The 23,517-nt window shown below is 42.8% G+C and overlaps 1 protein-coding gene and 1 long non-coding RNA gene across 4 annotated transcripts in view; both read right to left on the bottom strand.

Moving 5' to 3' along the window:
• Positions 1-23,517, bottom strand: part of LOC139023248 (uncharacterized) — a 288,962-nt gene that overhangs the window by 34,126 nt on the left and 231,319 nt on the right. The gene's annotated exons all lie outside the window — the stretch shown is intronic.
• Positions 1-23,517, bottom strand: part of btbd7 (BTB (POZ) domain containing 7) — a 123,820-nt gene that overhangs the window by 34,126 nt on the left and 66,177 nt on the right. For all 3 annotated transcript variants that reach the window (XM_070435975.1, XM_023973775.2, XM_023973777.2), the window contains 2 exons: positions 23,132-23,356; positions 16,147-17,289 (listed from right to left, as the gene is read on the bottom strand). In XM_070435975.1, the coding sequence (XP_070292076.1) occupies positions 16,147-17,289; positions 23,132-23,213 (1,225 nt within the window). In that variant the 5' untranslated portion in view covers positions 23,214-23,356. The remainder of the gene's footprint in view (positions 1-16,146; positions 17,290-23,131; positions 23,357-23,517) is intronic.

Here is a 23,517-nt window from a genome sequence, read left to right as displayed (position 1 = left end):
TCCTCACAGCTAGCTTGCAGCTAGCGCAGCTAGCGCCACTGCCACGAAGCTAGCACCAGTTAGCAAACACAATCTACAATTCACAACCTCTCTTTCGCCATCCGGCTTGGATTCTCTGTCGACACGACCACGTCTGAGCAGACCCCTCCGTCTGAGCAGACCACCCCCGGCTACTAACTTTAAACGCCGCGTGCTAGCTTAGTGAGGCCTCCCTGCTCCATCTACGGCTGCCCCCTGGACACTATGATCACTTGGCTACATAGCTGATGCATGCTTGACTGTCCATTAATTCACGGTACTCCATTCTGTTTATTTTGTTTATCTGTCGGCTCTGTGCTTTAACTCAGGATCTGTGTGTAGTTAATCCGACCCTCTCTGCCTAGTCGTCGCCATTTTTACCTGTTGTTGCTGTGTTAGACTAGCACCCTGTTATTGCTGCTGTTATCTTACCTGTTGTTTTAGCAGCTCTCCCAATCAAGACCTGCAATCACTTTATGCCTTATTGTATGTCTCCTCAAATATCAATATGCCTTGCATACTGTTGTTCAGGCAGTTATCATTATCATTGTTTTGGTTTGCAATGGACCCTGTAGTTCCACTCTCCGTACCTCTTATACCTCCTTTGTCCCACCCCCCACACATGCGGTGACCTCACCCATTGAGACCAGCATGTCCAGAGATACAACCTCTCTATCATCACCCAGTGCCTGGGCTTGCCTCCGCTGTACCCGCGCCCCACCATACCCCTGTCTGCACATTATGCCCAGAATCTATCTACCACGCCATAAACTGCTCCTTTTATTCTTTGTCCCCAACGCTCTAGGCGACCAGTTTTGATAGCCTTTAGCCGCACCCTCATCCTACTACTCCTCTGTTCCTCGGGTGATGTGGAGTAAACCCAGGCCCTGCATGTCCCCAGTCACCCTCATTTGTTGACTTCTGTGATCGAAAAAGCCTGGCCTCATGCATGTCAACATCAGAAGCCTCCTCCCTAAGTTTGACTTACTCACCGCTTTAGCACACTCTGCCAACCCTGATGTCCTTGCCGTGTCCGAATCCTGGCTTAGGAAGGCACCAAAAATTCTGGGATTTCCATACCCAACTATAACACTTTCCGTCAAGATAGAACTGCCAAAGGGGAGGAGTTGCAATCTACTGCAGAGATAGCCTGCAAAGTTCTGTCATACTTTCCAGGTCTATGCCCAAACAGTTCGAACTTCTAATTTTAAAATTATCTCTCCAGAAATAAGTCTCTCACGTTGCCGCCTGCTACCGACCCCCTCAGCTCCCAGCTGTGCCCTGGACACCATCTGTGAATTGATCGCTCCCCATCTAGCTTCAGAGTTTGTTCTGTTAGTGACCTAAACTGGGATATGCTTAACACCCCGGCAGTCCTACAATCAAGCTTGATGCCCTCAATCTCACACAAATCATCAAGAACCACCAGGTACAACCCTAAACGTAAACATGGGCACCCTAATAGACATTATCCTGACCAACCTGCCCTCCAAATACACCTCTGCTGTCTTCAATCAAGATCTCAGCGATCACTGCCTCATTGCCTGTATCCGCCACGGGTCCACGGTCAAACGACCACCCTCATCACTGTCAAACGCTCCCTAAAACACTTCTGCGAGCAGGCCTTTCTAATCGACCTGGCCCGGGTACCCTGGAAGAGATATTGACCTCATCCGTCAGTTGAGGATGCCTGGTCATCTTTAAAAGTTACTTCCTCACCATATTAGACAAGCATGCTCCGTTCAAAAAATGCAGAACCAAGAACAGATATAGCCCTTGGTTCACTCCAGACCTGACTGCCCTCGACCAGCACAAAAACATCCTGTGGCGAACTGCAATAGCATCGAAGAGCCCCCGCGATATGCAACTGTTCAGGGAAGTCAGGAACCAATACACGCAGTCAGTCAGGAAAGCAAAGGCCAGCTTTTTCAAGCAGAAAATGCATCCTGTAGCTCTAACTCCAAAAAGTTCTGGATACTGTAAAGTCCATGGAGAACAAGAGCACCTCCTCCCAGCTGCCCACTGCACTGAGGCTAGGTAACACGGTCACCACCGATAAATCCGTGATAATCGAAGACTTCAACAAGCATTTCTCAATGGCTGGCCATGCCTTCCTCCTGGCGACTCCAACCTTGGCCAACAGCCCCGCCCCCCCCGCTGCTACGTCGCCAACCTCCCCAGCTTCTCCTTTACCCAAATCCAGATAGCAGATGTTCTGAAAGAGCTGGAAAACCTGGACCCATACAAATCAGCTGGGCTTGACAATCTGGACCCCCATATCTGAAACTGTCCGCCGCCATTGTCGCACCCCCTATTACCAGCCTGTTCAACCTCTCCTTCGTATCATCTGAGATCCCCAAGGATTGGAAAGCTGCCGCGGTCATCCCCTCTTCAAAGGGGGAGACACCCTGGACCCAAACTGTTACAGACCATATCCATCCTGCCCTGCCTATCTAAGGTCTCGAAAGCCAAGTCAACAAACAGATCACTGACCATCTCGAATCCCACCGTACCTTCTCCGCTGGCAATCCGGTTTCCGAGCCGGTCACGGGTGCACCTCAGCCACGCTCAAGGTACTAAACGAATCATAACCGCCATCGATAAAAGACATTACTGTGCAGCCGTCTTCATCGACCTGGCCAAGGCTTTCGACTCTGTCAATCACCATATTCTTATCGGCAGACTCAGTAGCCTCGGTTTTTCTAATGACTGCCTTGCCTGGTTCACCAACTACTTTGCAGACAGAGTTCAGTGTGTCAAATCGGAGGGCATTTGTCCGTCCTCTGGCAGTCTCTATGGGGGTACCACAGGGTTCAATTCTCGGGCCGACTCTTTTCTCTGTATACATCAATGATGTTGCTCTTGCTGGGCGATTCCCTGATCCACCTCTACGCAGACGACACCATTCTATATACTTCCGGCCCTTCCTTGGACACTGTGCTATCAACCTCCAAACGAGCTCAATGCCATACAACACTCCTTCCGTGGCCTCCAACTGCTCTTAAACGCTAGTAAACCAAATGCATGCTTTCAACCGTTCGCTGCCTGCACCCGCACGCCCGACTAGCATCACCACCCTGGACGGTTCGACCTAGAATATGGGACATCTATAAGTACCTAGGTGTCTGGCTAGACTGCAAACTCTCCTTCCAGACTCATATCAAACACTCCAATCCAAAATCAAATCAAGAATCGGCTTTCTATTCCGCAACAAAGCCTCCTTCACTCACGCCGCCAAACTTACCCTAGTAAAACTGACTATCCTACCGATCCTCGACTTCGGCGATGTCATCTACAAAATAGCTTCCAATACTCTACTCAGCAAACTGGATGCAGTTTATCACAGTGCCATTCGTTTGTTACTAAAGCACCTTACAAGACCCACCACTGCGACCTGTATGCCCTAGTCGGCTGGCCCTCGCTACATGTTCGTCGTCAGACCCACTGGCTCCAGGTCATCTACAAGGCTATGCTAGGTAAAGTGCCGCCTTATCTCAGTTCACTGGTCACGATGGCTACACCCACCCGCAGCACGCGCTCCAGCAGGTGTATCTCACTGATCATCCCTAAAGCCAAAACCTCATTTGGACGCCTTTCCTTCCAGTTCTCTGCTGCCTGCGACTGGAACGAATTGCAAAAATCTCTGAAGTTGGAGACTTTTATCTCCCTCAACAACTTTAAAAATCTGCTATCCGAGCAGCTAACCGATCGCTGCAGCTGTACATTAGTCCATCTGTAAACTACCCACCCAATTTACCTACCTCACCCCCCATACTGCTTTATTTATTTACTCTGCTCTTTTGCACACCAGTATCTCTTCTTGCACATTATCATCTGATGATTTATCACTCCAGTGTTAATCTGCTAAATTGTAATTATTCGATTTATTGCCTACCTCATGCCTTTTGCACACATTGTATATAGATTCTCTTTTTTTTCTACCATGTTATTGACTTGTTTATTGTTTACTCCATGTGTAACTCTGTGTTGTCTGTTCACACTGCTATGCTTTATCTTGGCCAGGTCGCAGTTGCAAATGAGAACTTGTTCTCAACTAGCCTACCTGGTTAAATAAAGGTGAAATAAAAATAAAAAAAACTATACAGTCACCTCTCATGGCAGACCTTGTGGATCTGCTGCCATATGTTTGGGGTTTCTGTTTAACAAAAATACTGAGTGGAGGGGGAGCCAGGCCATTTAGGATCTTGAATACAAGACATGCGTCGGTGTTCAGGAGTCTTATGGCTCTTACCCAGAGCAACTTACAGTTAGTGCATTTATCTTAATACAGCTAGGTAGGCCAACTACATATTACAGGCATAGAAAAGGCACATTTTCCTCAGTCAATTTTTCTTCACCTCACAGTCAGTTTTTTTAAACATCCATTCAAATTATAATAGTTCCTCACAGTATTTGAAAAATCTTCCCAACATTCTCCCCCGTGATAATCAGTGTCACTGATAAATAGGCCGTGGACATGTTGCATGCATTTGTTTCGATTTTAATTATTGTTAATTTAAATCATCATACTACAGCATAGTTGTCCCCTTTACACTTTCCTTGTCAATTCATTATCTTATCGCCTACTTTCGGAAAGCAGAATGTAGGCCTAGGTTTTTTCATATGTTCTAAGGAAAGGAGAAATATTTGCTTGTGTCTGACATACGCTGGTGGCTTTGATTGACGGGTGCTTTTGCGTGTGTGAGCTCACTGATCTTTAGGCCTATGTCCATTCAGAAAGTTTTCTAAAGTAGCCTGTCTTAAATAAGAATCAAACGCTCCTGTCATGATTTAATCTTGTAAAAGGCAATTTCAGTAGTTTAGGCTGCATTATTTTTCTCAATACGGCATCCTCTCTTTGAAGAACGGTCAAATGACCGCAGCAGCAGGGTTTGTGACAATATGCAAATATTTCAAGAAAAGTGGGAGAAAACCCATCGGACTTCATTTGAATGGTTTTGAGCGTCTAAATAGGATCTGTATTACATTTTMTTATATGCAGAAAAGCCAACAGACAAGGACATGGTACAGTAGGCATATCTTTATTTTGACTCCATTAATGTTGTCAATACAAAYACCTGACAGATCCTCTACAACCTGGCATTTCTTTAATTTATTTATTCATATTTAAGTAATAACCTGAATAATAATGAAATGCCGTGATAATAACGTAAGGTAATGGCTCGTTTCAAATAGGTTTTTATTAAGAAGCATATCCATGTAAAKAAGTAAACAAACATAATTGTGACCTGGTTTTAACCTTCCAGACTTGGAATTAGCTACCCAAGGCTTTTACTTGTGACATATAGTTAAATGCATTAAAGAGGAACAATAAGGACGTATTGAAGATGCGCATGCTCATCCCCAGAATCTTTTTACATGCCTATTTTCAAGGATAAAGCTTAGAACATTAACAACTTCCTAGTTAAGAACACTATAACATATGGATACTATAACTATATGGATGAAAATGAAACGTATTCTACGTATTCTACGTATTCTACAAGAACCAATATCACTCCCCTAAAAACACAACCTTTTGGAACAATCCTTCGATAGCTTTTAAGAATTCACTGATAAATTGGTCCACACGGAAACTAAAGGCATAGAAACCGTAAATGACTTGGTAACAGGAAATACATTTATTTCCATGACAAAATTAAAAAGTAATTTTGGACTGACCAATGTAGATAGTTAACATGCAACTTAAAAGTTACATATCACAAAATGTCGATTTGAAATCAGAGCAACCTTGAGGGAATCTTATTTGAGTCAGAAAAGGATGTTCATATGATACAAAACCAAAGTCCAACTGACAATATTTTTGAAAAATATATAAATTATTGGAACCAAGACTTATAATGACTAATGCTTTCTGGGAATGCTATAAAGTCCAAAAGTTATGGGCGGAACTAGAAAGTTGTCTGTCAGCATATTTCAAGACATGGCATATGGGGATGTAGTGAGATGCCCAATGGGCTGGACGTTTCTCTTATCACTCATCTTGAAAAAAACATATGCAAAAACTTGGAAATATATCAAATCAGCCATCAATAACAATGGAAAAATCAAATGATTTCTTCTTGAAATAGCGTGGGCAACGAGAAAAACTAAAATTGGTACAATTTAAGGCCACGTGGCAAACAATAATGCAGGCACTAGGGATGGGGTGTGAGCATGCGGGTCTGGGCAGATGAGATGTAGTATATGTTTGTGTGCATCTAAGTTGTTGGTATGCATAAGTTTGTATCTGGAGTGGGGGAAACAAAAATATTATAAAACAAATAATTTCTGCTCGGCATCAGACTAATTTTGTGCCTCAGTTGCACTTCTCCACTTGGATAAGAATTCATAAACAGGCATTCTAACAGCAAATAGCACACTGATGTGTAGCTACTTTTATCCTGTACTTTTCTTGGTGTAGACAACTTTTCTCTGGTAAAATGCAAGATTAACTTAAAGCAAAACATAAGGAAATGTAGCTGGCTACATTCTTTCTATAATAAATATTAGAAATATGATAGCCATGCATTGTTTTTGCAAAAATACCTTGCTTTTTCATTGTAAGCTCATTTACTCCAAATAGTATTGCAATTCTGCTGTCATCTGATGAAAATTAAGCTATTTTCTGCCAAATGTGTTGCACTAATGTGAAGGGAAACTATAGTTGCATGCCCCTGATCCCTCTACCGAATAAAAAAATATAAAAATAATGTTTACCTTCAATATAAAACAGGTGAAATGGTTTAAAAACACAGATTTTTGAAGGTCTGCGGCTTGAAAATGCAGATTTCTGAACTCTAAACGCGACCCCTGTTGTACTCAATTCTACAGCACGGTACAGGACCACAGTACGGTACCATGCAGTCAAATTTAACAGGTGAACAGAAAAGATTGCTGAGGGGCTCCTGAGTGGCGCAGGTTATGGTCCGGGTTATGGTTTGGCCATGGTAGGCCGTCATTGTAAATTAGAATTTGTTCTGAACTGCCTAGTTAAATAAAGGTTAAAAAAAGATATTTTAAAAGATATATATATATACATACACAAAAAATATTGACGTATGTATGCAACTACTGCAAGTAGCCTACTGTAATAAATAAAATGCTACAGAATCTGCAGGCAGTCCAGCATTATGTTGGGGGAAAAGTAAATGTAAAACATTGTTCAAATAAGAATTCAAATATTCTGCTGGCAGGTCCACAACAATTAGCCATTGTTTTTTCTTTCAGAAAGTCACAGTCCTTTGTCAAATACAGCACAGGTTAATGAAACATCTCCAAAAACATACAATTGTCATTATAGAAACTGCCGTGGACTAAATTCCAAAAGTTCTAAATTATACAGCAAATAAAAGGGCGTTATGGTCACCATAAAAGGTGAACGGAGGGCGTTTTCCAGGAGTTATAATGCTTGTTCACGCACATACCGTTTTTTGGGCAGGTTGGATTTATAATGGGAAACATGCATATGTATGCCAAGTTAATAAAGCTCAATATTTTTATAAGAACCTATATTTTCAGAAATGGCACCCCAGATATTTGGTGTGGAATTTACACAACAGTTATTTATAAATGAGACCCCTGATGTCCCATGTCTGATAAGTCTCCTGATTAGACAGGAAGGACAACATCCAGACCGAGGCCCAGATTTGTGAAAGGGGGAATCTATTAAAAATGGCTTCCACTAAACTATGTGTGCAAAATATGCAATGGCATATTTATTACAGGCAGATAGGATATCCATTTTCAGCACTGCTAATGTCCTCCAAACAAACCAAACTTCTAGTCTCTTTATATTGCTCCTTCTTTACAGTGAGCTTGTGTGAAAACAAGTGAACGTTTGATGGTGAAATAATGGATGTGCCTACACAACTATAAGATATCGATCAGCATTGTTATAACAAAATCAGGGCTTTCCAACTAAGATGAGACAAGAGAAGAGGCAACATTTAAAGCAACCCAAATCTCCCACTTTCTTCAATAAAGGAATAAAACATTTGTGCGAAATGGGTGGTGAGTGGTTTGTGTTTGATGTGATAGACGTACGAGAGAACCCTCCCTACTGGGCCAGACTTGCCCCCGTTTTACAACAAGGTCTCTCCTTGCCAGAACATCAGGTTCTGATGAGGAGGCTGACATTGGCGCCGTCGTGTATTGAACAAGTGTAATAATGATTCCCCTCGTTGTGCTGAGTGAATTGGAGGCCGACTACCCCCGGTTTGTAGAAACTGGGCTTGGGCTCTGCAGACACATTAATTATCCCTGCCCATCTAACTGTTAGGCGTGCAAGGCGCCACACGGGTGTTAAACTTACGCAGTGGTTCCATTTTTCAGAGGTCACAACTTCCATTTTGTCCGGGAGGCTTTTGGCATGCAGGTGCTAAATCATTCTTCTTAGTGTGTGTTTGCATGATTTTATTTTTTTGCATGGGTCTGTGTGTGCGCGCATGTGTGTAACCACAACTGGATTGTGTAGGCAGTGAGACAGAGATGGAAGTTCTTACATAAAGACGATTATAATTGAACACCGAAGTCCATCCAGTAGTAAAACTGGGATACCTTTATTTTAGCTGATACTTCCTCAAGTTTGACTTCCAGTCTTTCATGTCACAGTCTGCTCTGGCTTCAGCATGGACAGTGTTCCTAATAATCTACAACAAACTTGGGAATTAAAATGTACCCACCTTAAGGGCAATTAACAGAGATGACAGTAGTAATCCTAAAACTTAGCATACAGTATTAGGTTTTCATGGGCCATCTATCATTCTTCAGGAAAGGCTTCTTCTCTTCCTGTGTACCTGTTGATAGAAATACAGAGCTCTCCCTCGTCTCGACGCACGTTCTCCAATTGAGCTAATCTGTAAAGCACCAAGCATTCACCGTTCAGTGGACATGCCCTCACTGACTTCCTCCTTAGCTTCTGTGAGATCCCACCTGTCTCTCGAGACTCGCTCTCAGTTAATCTGACTCATAATGCTTAACGCTGGGCAATTCAGTGATAGACTGGCGCTGCCGCCAGAGCGGGGGCCATCGATCGAGCCTTATCCAAACTGACCAGATCGCTGAGCGTGAGTTCTCTGGATCTCACACGCTGAGGGGTGCAGGGGGAGAACTCTCCGATTTAGATCCATGACTCATTCCAACATGGATGGCCAGGGGTGGGGGGGGGGTGATTATCCATCTGCTAAGAGGAGTCGGCGTACTGGTGTGCTTCGTTCAAAAAAAGTTCTGCTCCCTTTAGAGATTAACCTGTGAAGTGTTTCCCAGATACGATTGGGCCTTTGCTCTAACAGTCTTATGGAGATAGTTCACCGCTGTAGCCCATCTGTGTTGCTTTGTTCCTTTCGCTTCATCGGTACTGTATTCTATATTTTTTGAAGCAACAGTTTCAGTAGTGTCACTATCCGATCTTATCCATATGGACAGCTTTCTGGGTGATAGCCATGAAAAATAACTTTGATGTTGCGTAAGGTGATTTTGTCATACTTTGCTGGCTTCCCATGGCCAGTGCCCAATTAACATTTAGAAGTCTAGCGGTGTCAACATTGAGAAATCGTGGACTGACCAGACCTCCTCCATGCAGTGCTTTCCAGGCCAGCTGGGAAACCAATGAAGCAGTTTAGATATAGTAGTGAACTACTAGTTTTACATGAGTTGTGTTATACTCAAAGCATCAATTCATTTATACCTTAGTACCTATTGTCTTTCATAGCATTCTCACAGGTGGTGTAGTCATTAACACATTTGGTTATGTTGGAAATCAGATGGTCATGGTTAACATGCAAACTGCTATTAACAAGTCATGGGAATTAGGTGCATTTGAAATGTCACACAGATTTTTGGGGGAGAGCTTAATACTGTAGGTTTGCTTACCTTACATCTTTGACTATGACGATTAGCCTACGTCATGAGCAATTTGTTTTTGTGCATTTCTTTGTAACCATGTGCAGCACATTTACCCAGGTGATATGAAAGTGCAGTTGGGAGCTGCCTAATGTTCCTCATGAAGCTACACCAGGGTTTTGCTGTGCAAAAACTTTGTCATTTGAATGAGCCACCACTAAATCGAAAGCTCTTTATGACAACTAAGGCTGACCCTGGAGAGCAAACACTTGTGCTGAATGGGAGATTAAATGTAATTTGAAGTTACTGTAAGAGCTTGATAACGGTTTTGAAGTGAAATGGTAGTGTGCAGTCAGCTACTATAAACTAACATCAGAGAAAAGCCATTCATGGTGACTATTCCTTTGTACATCAGTCACAAATAACCGCATATAGAGGTTTTGGTTTAGGGAGAACTGTCCAGTGAGACATCTCTCTATAGAGACTCCAGATTCTAGTGAAAGGATGAAACTGAATGAAATGCTGCAAAACAGCATTGAGATGTAGCCGACAGCATGCAGAGCGCAAAACAATGAGACAGACAGTGAGGTACTCAATGAGGCAGCAATGAGACCCAGTTTGACAGCGGCTGAGTGAGACGGTGGCTCCGCGGGTTATTTCTGTCTGAGTCCCTTTCTCACTCAGTGTCTAATTGCCCAGATTCTACCTCTGTGAGATGCCAATGAGACGATGAGTGAAAGGCGCAACAAAATGAGACACCTGGAGTCAGAGACAAAATTGGAATAGAAAGACACTGAATTAGCACACTATTGAGACAGTGTGATGGGTGAGTGGCTGAGACAAAGCAGCTGGCTGTGGCAGCAGGCTGGGCTGAAAGCACTTCATGTATAGCCGAGGGTGGGCTGCTTTGGTCCCAGCAAAAACCTAATAACCTGTTACCTGAGGAGACATATCCAACAGCAAAGATTAAGAGAGGTCTTAATATTCACATCTAGATCACACACACACTCATTTGTGACTGTGTGTGATGGAGATGTGAATATGTGAGGATTTCAAGGGTGATAAGTATAAAGACAGAGTTTGAAACAGACGTTCCAATCAGAACAGAATTGATCATAGGGCTGGGTGATGTAGCCAAAATATCATATCACAATATTTACATTTTTGACTGTATTTTATGTTTTTGAATAATAAAAGTTAAAGATATGCTTTATGGGTAGTGCATGACCCTAGGGTAGCAACACATACACTATATACACAAAAGTATATGGACACCCCTTCAAATGAGTGGATCTGGCTATTTTAGCTACACCTGTTTCTGACAGGTGTATAAAATCGAGCACACAGCCATGAAATCGCCATAGAAAAACATTGGCAGTAGAATGGCCTTACTGAAGAGCTCAGTGACCTTCAACATGGCACCGTCACATGATGCCACCTTTGGAAGTCAGTTCACCAAATTTTGGCCCTACTAGAGCTGCCCCGGTCAAATGTAAGTGCTGTTATTGTGAAGTGGAAACGTCTTGGAGCAACAACGGCTCAGCCGCAAAGTGGTAGGCCACACAAGCTCACAGAACGGGACCGGCGAGTGCTGAAGCGCGTAAAAAGCATCTATCCTCGATTGCAACACTCACTACAGAGTTCCAAACTGCAGCAAGCAAAATCAGCACAAGAACTGTTCATCGGGAGCATCATGAAATGGGTTTCCATGTCGGAGCAGCCACACACAAGCTTAAGACTACCATGTGCAATCCCAAGCGTCAGCTGAAGTGGTGTAAAGCTCGTTGTTATTGGACTCCGGAGCAGTGGAAACGCAGTCTCTGGAGTGATGACTCATACTTCACCATCTGGCAGTTCGACAGACAAATCTGGGTTTGTCGGATGTCAGGAGAACGCTACCTGCCCCAATGCATAGTGCCAACTGTAAAGTTAGGTGGAGGAGGAATAATGGCCTGGGGCTGTTTTTCATGGTTCAGGCTAGGCCCCTTAGTTCCAGTGAAGGGAAATCTTAACACTACAGCGTTAAGATTGACATAGTAGACGATTCTGTGCTTCCAACTTTATGGCAACAGTTTGGGGAAGGCCCTTTCCTGTTTCAACATGACAATGCCCCCGTGCACAAAGAGAGATCCATACAGAAATGGTTTGTCGAGATCAGTGTGGAATAACTTGACTGGCCTGTACAGAGCAGCAAAAGGGGGGGGGGGGGGGGGGGCACCCCCATCATATTAATGCCCATGATTTTATGAGATAATAATGTGGTGTCCACATAGAATGTAAACTACATGACCAAAACTAAGTGATACCAATGGGTCTTTCTCCATTCTGAATGTTGTATACTGTTCAATACAACCAAAAACTATTATCAGCTATTTCTGCATTTCCTGGACTCTTGAGATCCTTTCCACACTGCCACGTAGGGCTGCACGATATGGGCACACATTCTAGGCCTCATCTTTAACCAAATGTTGCAATTGTAATTTGACTTGCGATTTAGAGCAAAACACTTAGGTGAACTGAAAAATAATGATTATTCTAATTCTATAGTTAGAATATAATAGTGAGCACTTTGCATAGTGTGGTTTGAAATGACAATTAATTAAAATGACAGGGAGGGGTTATTGTGACAGGGTACGAACCAAAGTTGATAAGTGTTTCCTAGGGGACCCTACACATTTACATTTTAGTAATTCAGCTGACGCTCTTATCCAGAGCGTCAACCTTTGGCTACATTGAATGCTCGCTTAGCTACTTCATGTAGCTAACATATTCATGCTTTGCGTATTCCTCTTTGATTTAGAAGACACTGTTGCACAAACATGCTGATTTAGGTCTACGCCATCACTGGTATTAATCAGGCTGTATAGCTAGTTACATTTGCTCTGACTCATCACATTTATTAGCTAGCGATATATATGAGAGAGAGCGAGAGCGAGAGAGAGAGAGAGAGCGAGAGAGAGCGAGAGAGCGAGAGCGAGAGAGAGAAATCACCTTAGTAGCAAAGTAAACTGTAAAAAGGTATGACAAAAGTTATTTTTACTGCTCTAATTACATTGGTAACCAGTTTATAATAGCAATAAGGCACCTCAGGGGTTTGTGGTATATGGCTAATATACCACGGCTAAGGGCAGTATCCAGGCACTCCGCGTTGCGTCGGCAATAAGAACAGCCCTTAGCCATGGTATATTTGCCATATACCACACCCCCTCGGGCCTTATTGCTTAAGTAAAAACCCAAACCAGTCCGTGCATTAATACCGGTATATCGTAAAATATGGTGTACCACCCAGCCTTAATTGATCATAGCATGAGTCTATCCGACCGTTTGTTCTAGACTCAACTAGAAGGCCTGTTTGATAACACCCTAGCTGCGAGGCATGCAAGACAAGACATTGCGAGATACAGATTACCAAGACATAGGCGCACAGCTCTTTCTGCATGCTCCCACCTCTCCCTCTTACGCTGGCTCACCTGCTCTTTCTCTTCGCTAATGATGCAAGTGTGTGTTCAGTCTTCGGTCTGTTGCGTGTAGAATATCCTAGCCTATTCATTGAATAGGGCTCCAGAGTGGCGCAGCGGTCTAAGGCACTGCATCTGTCATTGGCTGTCATTGTAAATAACAACTTGTTCTTAACTAACTTGCTTAGTTAAATAAAAGGTTAAATAAAAAATGATAGGCCCTGCTTTACTGAAGTTGTGAGACACTGCAAGTCAATAGATAGGCCTAGTGCACAGTTCTGACTGCGTGCCTGCTGGTCGATCTGCCTATACTGTGCCCCTTCCCCCTCTCTCTGTCCTTTGATAGCTTAGTTGCAAGTGTTTGTGTTCTTGGAAGTATGGCAACTAAGTCTCCGTTCCAAAAATTCTGAATGGGGAAATAGTAGGAGACGACGTGCAAGGAATTAATTATTTTGAAGTCGACTCTCTACCACTATGTCATTGTCGTCAACAGTTGTAAAAATGGCAGAAAAAGGCAAGGACACCAGCCAAGTCCTGTATGGCAAAACTTTGAGAAGTTAAGAATGAAATGCTAACTTTGGGAGGTGAAATTGAGGTACAGTAATGGTAGTCCAGGTACAATTCTTAACCATCTGAAAGGGAAGCACAGACACAAACCGTTGCTGGCAGCAACGTTGTGAATTCACAATGCAGCTGAAAAATTGTCAGTTTGTCACATCCCTAACATTTGAAAACGTTTGAAACCCTACCTCTTCAAAGAGTATCTTAAATAAGACATCTCAGTCCCGTCCCCCCCCCAAAAATAACTGCAAGTCTTTTTCTATACTAGCAGACTTTTCTGATAACGTCTTTATTGAGGAAAATGTACTACAACTTTGTGGATTGTATCACCTCGTTATCTTAAAGCTGGAATCCCTGATTTAACAATAAAGCGGTCACCCCACCTGTGTTTTGGTAAAATGCTGAGGATGGGCCTAGAGAAATGTAACCACTCAAATTCAAAGTGAGAGCTATGTACGCAAGGACTGACCATCAATGATATCAACATTATAGTATTAACCATGTTCTGAGGCTTGGTAAAATGCTGAGGATGGGCCTAGAGAAATGTAACCACTCAAATTCAAAGTGAGAGCTATGTACGCAAGGACTGACCATCAATGATATCAACATTATAGTATTAACCATGTTTTGAGGCTATAGCTACACTTTTTGTTTATGTTTACTTTGTTTACAAACATTGGAGTATAACAAACATATTTTGGGTTGTGATTGGGTACAACTCATGAGGCATTTCAATGATATCCTTCAATAATCAATGGGTAGCCTATATAGCATTAATTTATAGGTCCAAAAATGGATGTAGCAACTAAGGATTCTAGCTTTAAGGTGAATGCACCAACGAAGTCGCTCTGGATAATAGCATCTACTAAATTACTCAAATGTAAATGTAATTAACTCTTTTGTGGAGGGACAAACTCCAAATACCACAATCCTCTTGACGTCTTGTTTTGCACCCATAACTCTGCCCTGTCATCCACCTTCCTTAAACACAACTATGTCTACTATGACACATTAAAACTTTCCATTGAGAAAGTGAAAATCTGAAGTAATCCTTAAATTCATGTAATGACAAATGATTGCTTTGCCTAGCCTTGCTGTCACTAGCAGAATGGGATGTTTCGAATTGAAAACCAAAAGCTAGAGGAGAAAATAATAGAAAAGCTTACAGGGCACCGTCAGATCGATATCCATTACCTATCGATGCTGACGGGGAGGCTTGAAAGGTTGGTGGACACAGGCAAACTGAATCCTTACATGGAGATCGGCAGTGATTGTACTGTGACCTGAAAGCAACACTTATTTTTTTTTGCTTTCTAGGGAAACGTTTCATTGTCTACCTCAAAATGTCAGGGACAGCATGGCTGTGCTTGTCTTGGTGGATTCCCTAAATAAACAGCAAAAATAAAATCCATCGATAAAGTGAAACGAGTTAAATCAAACCTGCACTGGATTAAGTATCATTCATGTTGGCAAGGTAAAAAAATATATATATTTTACCTTTATTTAACTAGGCAAGTCAGTTAAGAACAAATTCTTATTTTCAATGACGGCCTACGAACGACAGATTTTTACCTTGTCAGCTTGGGGATTCAATCTTGCAACCTTTCGGTTACTAGTCCAACACTAGCCACTAGGCTACCCTGCCGCCCCAGGGAGGAGGGTCACATAACAAAAAATCCTCCTCTCTGACTAATCAATTCTCGACCAGCTTTTTGAATAAGAGGAGATAGGCTAAGCATTGTGATTTCTGAATAAGGCCTAAGTGTTTACTTCCAATGCCCAAAAGGTGTATGTGTGTGTTAGTCTTTACCTAGATTTATTTCCAAGAGGGTCGTAAACACAAAGCTACATCACGATTGATTGAAACCCAAACTCTTAAGGAGATGTCCATCAAGCCTGTACAATTTGTCGGACCATTGAGGCCATAAAAAAAAACATAGGCAACAACAACGTCCACTGAGATTGCAATGTCGAGACATGTTGAAACTCTGTACTCCCTCCTCCCTAAAGAAGAGTTGGATGTCTACTGGTACCAAAAAGAGCCACAATGGAAGGAAAGTGCTAACATCTGACTTAAGAGCTACAGGGAATTCCTTTACTACATTAATCACTGCATGGAGTGCTACAACAGCCGCTCCTTCCCCAGTTCCCAGCCCCCCAATCCTCCCTCTAAAAAAAGCTTGTGAATTCATTAGGTAAACAAAAAGGTGAGGTGAGGTGAGCGAACAGGATACATAAGGGAGCAAATCAGGGTTCCGAGACTCACCTTGGGCCAACATGCTGAACTCCAAGAAGAGGGCAATGTGGTAGAGCTCCATTGCCTCCTCAGCACGACTGGCAACCCCCCTGCCTCCGGCCACCAGGGCCTGCACCTCCCCCAGACTCCCCGCTGAGGGGCTTCCCCTCAGCACCAGTGCTAGCTCCACAGCGTCCGTGTACATGCAGTGCAAGATGACACGGGCATATTTCTTGGGGATGATGGACTCATCCAGGATGATGCGCGTGGGCGTCTGCAGAGCGCGCTCTGTAATCTCCTCGCCGGTGCGGATGCGCCGCTGCAGGAGGTTCCGGAAGAAAGGAGAGCGGGCCGAGAGGACCGCCTTGTGGGCGCGCAGCTCTTCGTCCGCGGGTCCTTGGATGACCGGTCCTCCTCCTACACCTCCTCCCCCAGCTGCTACCCCAACAGCTGGCCCGGCACTGAAGACCTCCACCAGCTCTGAGTCAGATGAGAAGCTGAGCAGTGAGTCGTAGAAGCACATGTGCTCGCAAAGGCCATGCATGTCCTCCTCCAGCGAGCTGGGTGTGCCAAACTCTTCGCTCAGGCGCACCAACACGTCCATGTTCCGCAGCCGCGCATCCACCTCTGGGCCCAGCTCGCCCGTGTACAGGTAGTGCAGCAGTGCCGAGAACATGGCCGCGTCCATGCCCGCTGTGCCCACGTCCAGGAGCACCTCAGCACCGTAGCCTGGCGACGACGACAGCAGCGTCTTGAAGAAGGGGCAGCGGGCAGCCAGCACAGCGCGGTGCGCAGGAAAGCAGGCATCCTGGAAGATGAGGTCCACGTCCGTGCAGTACTTGTGCTGGTAGAGGGCGGCCAGGTCGCGCTGCAGGCTCCGGGCATCAGCCCGCGCCAGTCCCGCCTGCAGGTTCAGCTCCTTGAGAGCTGCTGTGCCCTCGTACTCCTCAACCAGTGCGTTTGCGTCACGCACATCCCAACCTGAGAGGAGCTCGCGCATCTGTCGCACGTGGTCGGCCGAGCGGCTGGACTTGCGGCGCTTGATGAATCTCCTCCTGAGCGTGGCTAGGCCCGAGCTCTTCTTCTTCTTGTCCTGGGGCTTCTCGGGGCCGGACTCCAGGCTGTAGAGCTTCCCCTCTCCTCCATAGCCCTGGGAGCCATAAGAGGATGTCCCTGAAAGGAGACAGTAACATACAGAATCGGTGGGTGACCAATAGAGTAGTGGTTTACGAATGAGATTTAATAATAATAAATAAATAATGATGAGCCAACTTAGAATTCATGTTATATATAGCTGGTTTTAGGGCAACTCCCTGACTGAGATAAGATATCAACTTTTTAACTCAGGGTTTTTTCAGGATTAAAAATAAATAAATAAATGTTTCCAACCCGAAAAATGGAGAGGCCCTCTTGGCCGCAGAGACAAATTTTGCCCCTTTAAAGCCAATTTCCTGCTATTCTACACATTTTGCCATGGTTTATGTCGTGTTCCATCTGAGTGACTCAAACATTATAACAAAATCAAATGGGGGCCCCATGCCATGACAAAAAAAAACTGCTGAATTTTAATTTGGTGATTATCTTATAAAACAATCTTATTTAAAAGATCCAATTAACCATTTTTGAAATAATTTTTGGGTAACAATTAAAGAGGAAGTTGACCTAAAAACCAAAATGTCCCAAGTGATTCCATGTTTTGAAACTGTACTGAAGAAATATTAAAAACGTAACATGCAAAGGTCCCATGTTTCATGAGCTGAAATAAAAGAACCCAGAAATGTTTCATTTACATAAAAAGCATATTTAGCTGAAATTGTGGACAAATTTGTTTCCATCCCTGTTAGTGAGCATTTATCCTTTGCCATAGGTGCACCTTGTGCTGGGGACAATAAAAAGGCCACTAAAATGTGCTGTTTTTTTTTTTTACAACAATGCCACAGATGTCTCAAATTTTGACCGAGCGTGCAATTGGCATGCTGACTGCAGGAATATCCTACAGAGCTGTTGCCAGACAATTTTATATTCATTTCTATACCATAAACCGCCTCCACGTTGTTTTAAAGAATTTGGCAATATGTCCAACCGGCCTCACAACCACGCCAGCTGAGGAGTTCTTATGTCGGTAATAAAGCCCTTTTGTGGGGAAAACTCATTCTGATTGGCTGGGCCTGGCTCCCCAGGGGGTGGGCCTATGCCCTCCAAGGCCCACCCATGGCTGCGCCTCTGCCCAATCATGTGAAATCCATAAATTAGAGCCTAATTAATTTATTTCAATTGACTGATTTCCTTCCATGAAGGGTAACTCTTTGAATTTGAATTTGTTGCATGTTCCGTTTATATTTTTGCTCAGTATAATTAGGTGGAGTTTGCCTTCTCCCCCCCTCTCTCCCTGCATTCTAAAACTGGAAAGCTACAAAAGCGGGTCACGTAACTCTTTGTGCACTGGTAGCTTTGCTCCATTGTCAGTCAAAGAGCGATTAAGAAATCTGCGAATTGTGGATGAATTCAATTAGAATTTTTATCAAAAGTACTATTGGTTTTGAGCCAGGAAATGTGTACTTTTCCACCTAAATGATTGCAATTAGTTTATATCACTATTTCATGTGGCTGACTGCAACAGTGGAGATGGGTAACAACTCTGCATGTGTGCTCTCATGGGGAAACTCAGACGTATATGGCCTTACTTGGAACTTGACGTCACAGATGTGAGTTTTATAGTAGGGGGTACCTGGCTGCACTTTATATAAGATATCTAGGGAAGGCACAAAATGTCACTGTTTTCCGTTGAAAGATAGACAGATGCAGAAGGAAATATGATGAAACACTCCTACAGACAATTTTGCCAATCTATGTGTGTGTAGTAAGCACTTCATCGATGACTATGAAAGAGCCTAAATTCAAAAATGTTTTTCCTCACCCATCAACACACAATAATGACAAAATGAAATAACGTATTTTTTGCAGCAAAAAATTGTTAAAAAAATTGTGTTCACACCCGAGTCAATACATTGTGGAAGCACCTTCGGCAGCAATTACAGCTGTGAGTCTTTCTAGGTGAGTCTCTAAGAGCTTTCCACACCTGGATTGTGCAACATTTGCGATTATTCTTTTCAAAATTCTTCAATCCTGGTCAAATTGGTTGTTGATCATTGCTAGACTATTTTCAGGTCTTGCAATAGATTTTCAAGTAGATTTAAGTCCAAACTGTAACTTTTGGCCACTCAGGAACATCCACTGTCTTCTTAGTAAGCAACTCCAGTGTAGATTTGGCTTTAAGTAAATATTCCCATGGACTGGAACTGGTGAGGTGCCAAAATACAGAGGCGCTTTTGAGAAAGAGCAAAGCGAGTTTGCGGAGGTAAGTAGTCTAATCATTGCAGTTTGAGTTGATCTTATTGTGTTGTAGCCTAGACGCTCTACCAGTTAGCATATGTTGAGGAGATGGACAGTAATTGTCACCTTACATTGTAGAATAGACTGAATAAAAATGAAAGATGTTGGTGCATTTTAATTACTTAGGATCGGGTCTACTCGCTTTTTTTCATAATCATCCATGTCTGATCTGTTGGCAAGCCATTTGCATGACAACATTTCATGCTTTTAAGAACTGTATAGCCTTGCGTGACATACATGGCCCCAGAAACAACCTGGGATATGCCTATCTGGTAGCATGTATTCTGGTCTATTGTGTATTCGTAACCCCCCTTCCCCCTGTCGATAGCGGTCAATTTGTTATTTCAGATAATAAACAAAATCGGCAGCCCTCCAGTAGTACTCTTTCATTGTCAGACATGTTTGTAGGTTGTTGTCAACAGAGCAGATTTGGCGGTGCACAAAGACATCACATGACCCATTTTTGCAGCTTTCCAGTTCTAGACTGCAGGGAAAGAGAAGGGGAGAAGGCAAACTCCACCTAACTAGTTTCAATGTATGGAATCACCTAGAGAATTTGGGATTTTAGGTCAACTTCTCCTTTAAGTACCTTATTGTGATTGTTTTACATTAAAATGGTGCTAATCACCTGTAAGGTCAGTGTCCAATTACTGCAAATTCTTAAAAAGGCATTTATCTTATAGCAATGCCAAACATGACATTTTATTAATTTGAAATACCTAGAAATTAACATTACTTGAAATGCCACTTTGTGGCAGCCACTATGAAAGGAAGGAATGGAAAGGTCCCCCAGCCAGGGCTCGAAATTAAGGTCGGCCCGTCGTCCCCAAAAAAGATATGTCTGGGACGGTTAAAAACAGACTGGGACAGTTCTGGGACAATAGATCCAAAATTAATACAACCACTGTACATCAAAAATTAGGCTGATGCAACAGATTAGAACTTTTATAAGTGCAGCAATGCGCACACAGCAGTAGGCTACGCACAAATGTTCCAAAATGCAATCAGCAAGGGGAAAAAAACATTTTCAAAAGCGCACTGCACATACCAGTTTACCATGTGAAAGAGATGAAAAAAATTGGTTAGAAATGTATAAATGGGGAGATGTAAAGATGCAAGAATTTTAATTTAAGTATTTTAATTTGGGATGGTTCATCTTCAATTTGTGACGGTGGAAATTCCACTTCAGTACGATTCTGGGATGGTGAGGAAAATAAGTTACTCTCTCGAGCCCTGCCTCCCCAGCTGGTGTAAATGTATACTCACCGCCAAATGGCAATTACAGAATATTTTATGAAGAGTTTTCACTTCCTACCGCTTCCACTAGATGTCAACAGTCAATAGAACTTTGTCTGATGACTCTAATGTGAAGGGGGGACGAAAGAAGACAGGAATTAGTCAGGTCTGCCACGAGCTGACCATGCTTTCACATGCGTTCACATGAGGAGGACCTCCGTTCCACCGCTCTTCTGAAGTCAATCTAATTCTCCGGTTGGAACGTTATTCAAGATGTATGTTAACAACATTCTAAAGATTGATTCAGTACATCGTTTGACATGTTTCTACTGACTGTTACGGAACTTTTGGACATTTCATTACGTTATAGTGGACGCGCTTTGTGACTTTGGAATTGTTTACCAAACGCGCTAACCAAAGTAGCTAATTGGACATAAATAACGGACATTATCGAACAAATCAAGCATTTATTGTGGACCTGGGATTCCTAGGACTGCATTCTGATGAAGTTCATCAAAGGTAAGGAAACATTTATCATGTATTTTCTGGTTTCTGTTGACCCCAACATGGCGGCTAATTTGGCTATTGTTCTGAGCTCCGTCTCAGATTATTGCATGATTTGCTTTTTCCGTAAAGTTTTTTTGAAATCTGACACTGTGGTTGCATTAAGGAGAGGTATATCTATAATTCCATGTGTATAACTTGTATTATCATCTACATTTATGATGAGTATTTCTGTTGAAACGATGTGGCTATGCAAAATCACTTGATGTTTTTGGAACTAGTGAATGTAACACGCAAATGTAAACTCAGATTTTTTGTTATAAATATGAACTTTATCAAACAAAACATGCATGTATTGTGTAACATGAAGTCCTATGAGTGTCATCTGATGAAGATAATCAAAGGTTAGTGATGAATTTMATCTCTATTTCTGCTTTTTSTGAKWGCTATCTTTCGCTGYAAAAATGGCTGTGCTTATTGTGGTTTGGTGGTGACCTAACATAATCGTTTGTAGTGCCTTCACTGAAAAGCATATTTGAAATCGGACACMTTSGWGGMATTAACAACAAGATTACCTTTAAAATGATATAAGACACATGTATGTTTGAGGAATTTTAATTATGAGATTTCTGTTGTTTGAATTTGGCGCCCTGCACTTTCACTGGCTGTTGTCATATTGATCCCGGTAGCGGGAAGAAGTTAAAAGACCTTCGCTTGAGAAACGAGAAAGTGGCAATAGTACCGTTTGTCCATTTTGAGACACCATAGCAGTATACACTTCTTCAAAATAGTTAGAATTAATGTAAGATAACTAATTAATTTTGATGTTTCTGCAGAGGAGATCTAAGTCACATAATTTTACATCTAACTAATATGTTTGATGCAGTATTTCTCAATTAAAAAATGTGCATGAAAATGAGTCGTCTCTCGTTGAATGACAACAGACTTTATTGAAGAATCCCTATTGTTGACCAATCACCGACGAAGCGGCGTAGACTTCGGATACAGACTTCAGCTTGCATCAAGAAAAAAAAAAGGTGCCCGAACAGCAAAAAAAATAAAAAATATCGAAGTCCAAAACGTCACAAAATGTCTTCATAATATATGCACGAACTCTCCCAAACTGTTTTGGCTAGGAAGCATGCGGAAGCCTTTAATGTGTAACCCAAACTGTTCGGACGCTACAGACAGAAATGGGCAGATCTGCAGTACCGACTTCAGACAAGTCCTGTGACGCTTGTTAGGGGTAGTAGCGCAAAATGGAGAACACCATCGTGTTCGTGAGAGTCTCATCTTTCTATCGAGTCATCTTTCTGACATAATATTTTATAGGCCAAACCGTTCGGGCGCTACAGACGATTTCGTGAGAAGACAGATTTTTGGGATATCTCATGGTCTGACAAAAACCACTGTAGCTCTGCCACCGCAGATGCGGAAGGGCGATATCGGCGGATGCGGTGGATTGAGACGCATCCAATAAATAAAAAGATCTCTAGCTTATAGATGGATTTTGATGGGGATTTTGACTCTAGGGGGTTAAGAGCTCTTTGAAAAACGAGATTAATGCCTTGGCTTTGCCTTTTAGTAGACTTCTCTCAACCAAAAGACTGTTGATCTTTGATTGTTTTACCAAACAAACTAGAAAACATAGGCTACTACGCAACTATTTATTTTTTATAAAAGTAGGCAACAATACATTAGTACCCCCATTCAGTCACCTATTGTGAAGCACCATCTTTGTTCTGCTGTGAATATTCTGAGTGACCTTAGTTGTTTTAAAGCCAATAGGCTCCATTTTCACATTTAGTTTAGAAGTGTGTTGCATTGGATTCCTTGTCTCCAGCATGAGGGTATAAGGGATAAATATAATAGAAGCACTCACCTATAAACGTCTGCTGGCTCTGTGAGTTGCTACCAAATCGGGGTGAGCACGAATGGGGATAGCTGGAAGCATTGACACCCATCCTCTCCTTCTTCCACTTCCCCTTCACATGGACCGCTGGGGCCACCCTTGCAGTCTCATTCTGCCCGAGCGAAAGTGCCTCCACTCAGAGCCTGGACAGACTCAGAGCCAGGACTTCATGGAGTCTAGCTTTACCAGCCATCCCTGAGAGACATGGTAAAGAGGAACAGTTTGTTAGTTAGGGCTATCACATTGTCCAAAAATATAAAATCAACACAGGAGCTGTACTCACTAATTTGCTCAGATACATTTTCAACCTCAAAATATTACATTTTTATGGAAATACTGGAAAACCCTCACTAGAG

This window comes from Salvelinus sp. IW2-2015, linkage group LG28 (genome assembly GCF_002910315.2).
Source record: "Salvelinus sp. IW2-2015 linkage group LG28, ASM291031v2, whole genome shotgun sequence".
In the NCBI taxonomy this organism is placed as follows: domain Eukaryota; kingdom Metazoa; phylum Chordata; class Actinopteri; order Salmoniformes; family Salmonidae; genus Salvelinus; species Salvelinus sp. IW2-2015.
This window is presented reverse-complemented; position numbering and strand designations above follow the sequence as displayed.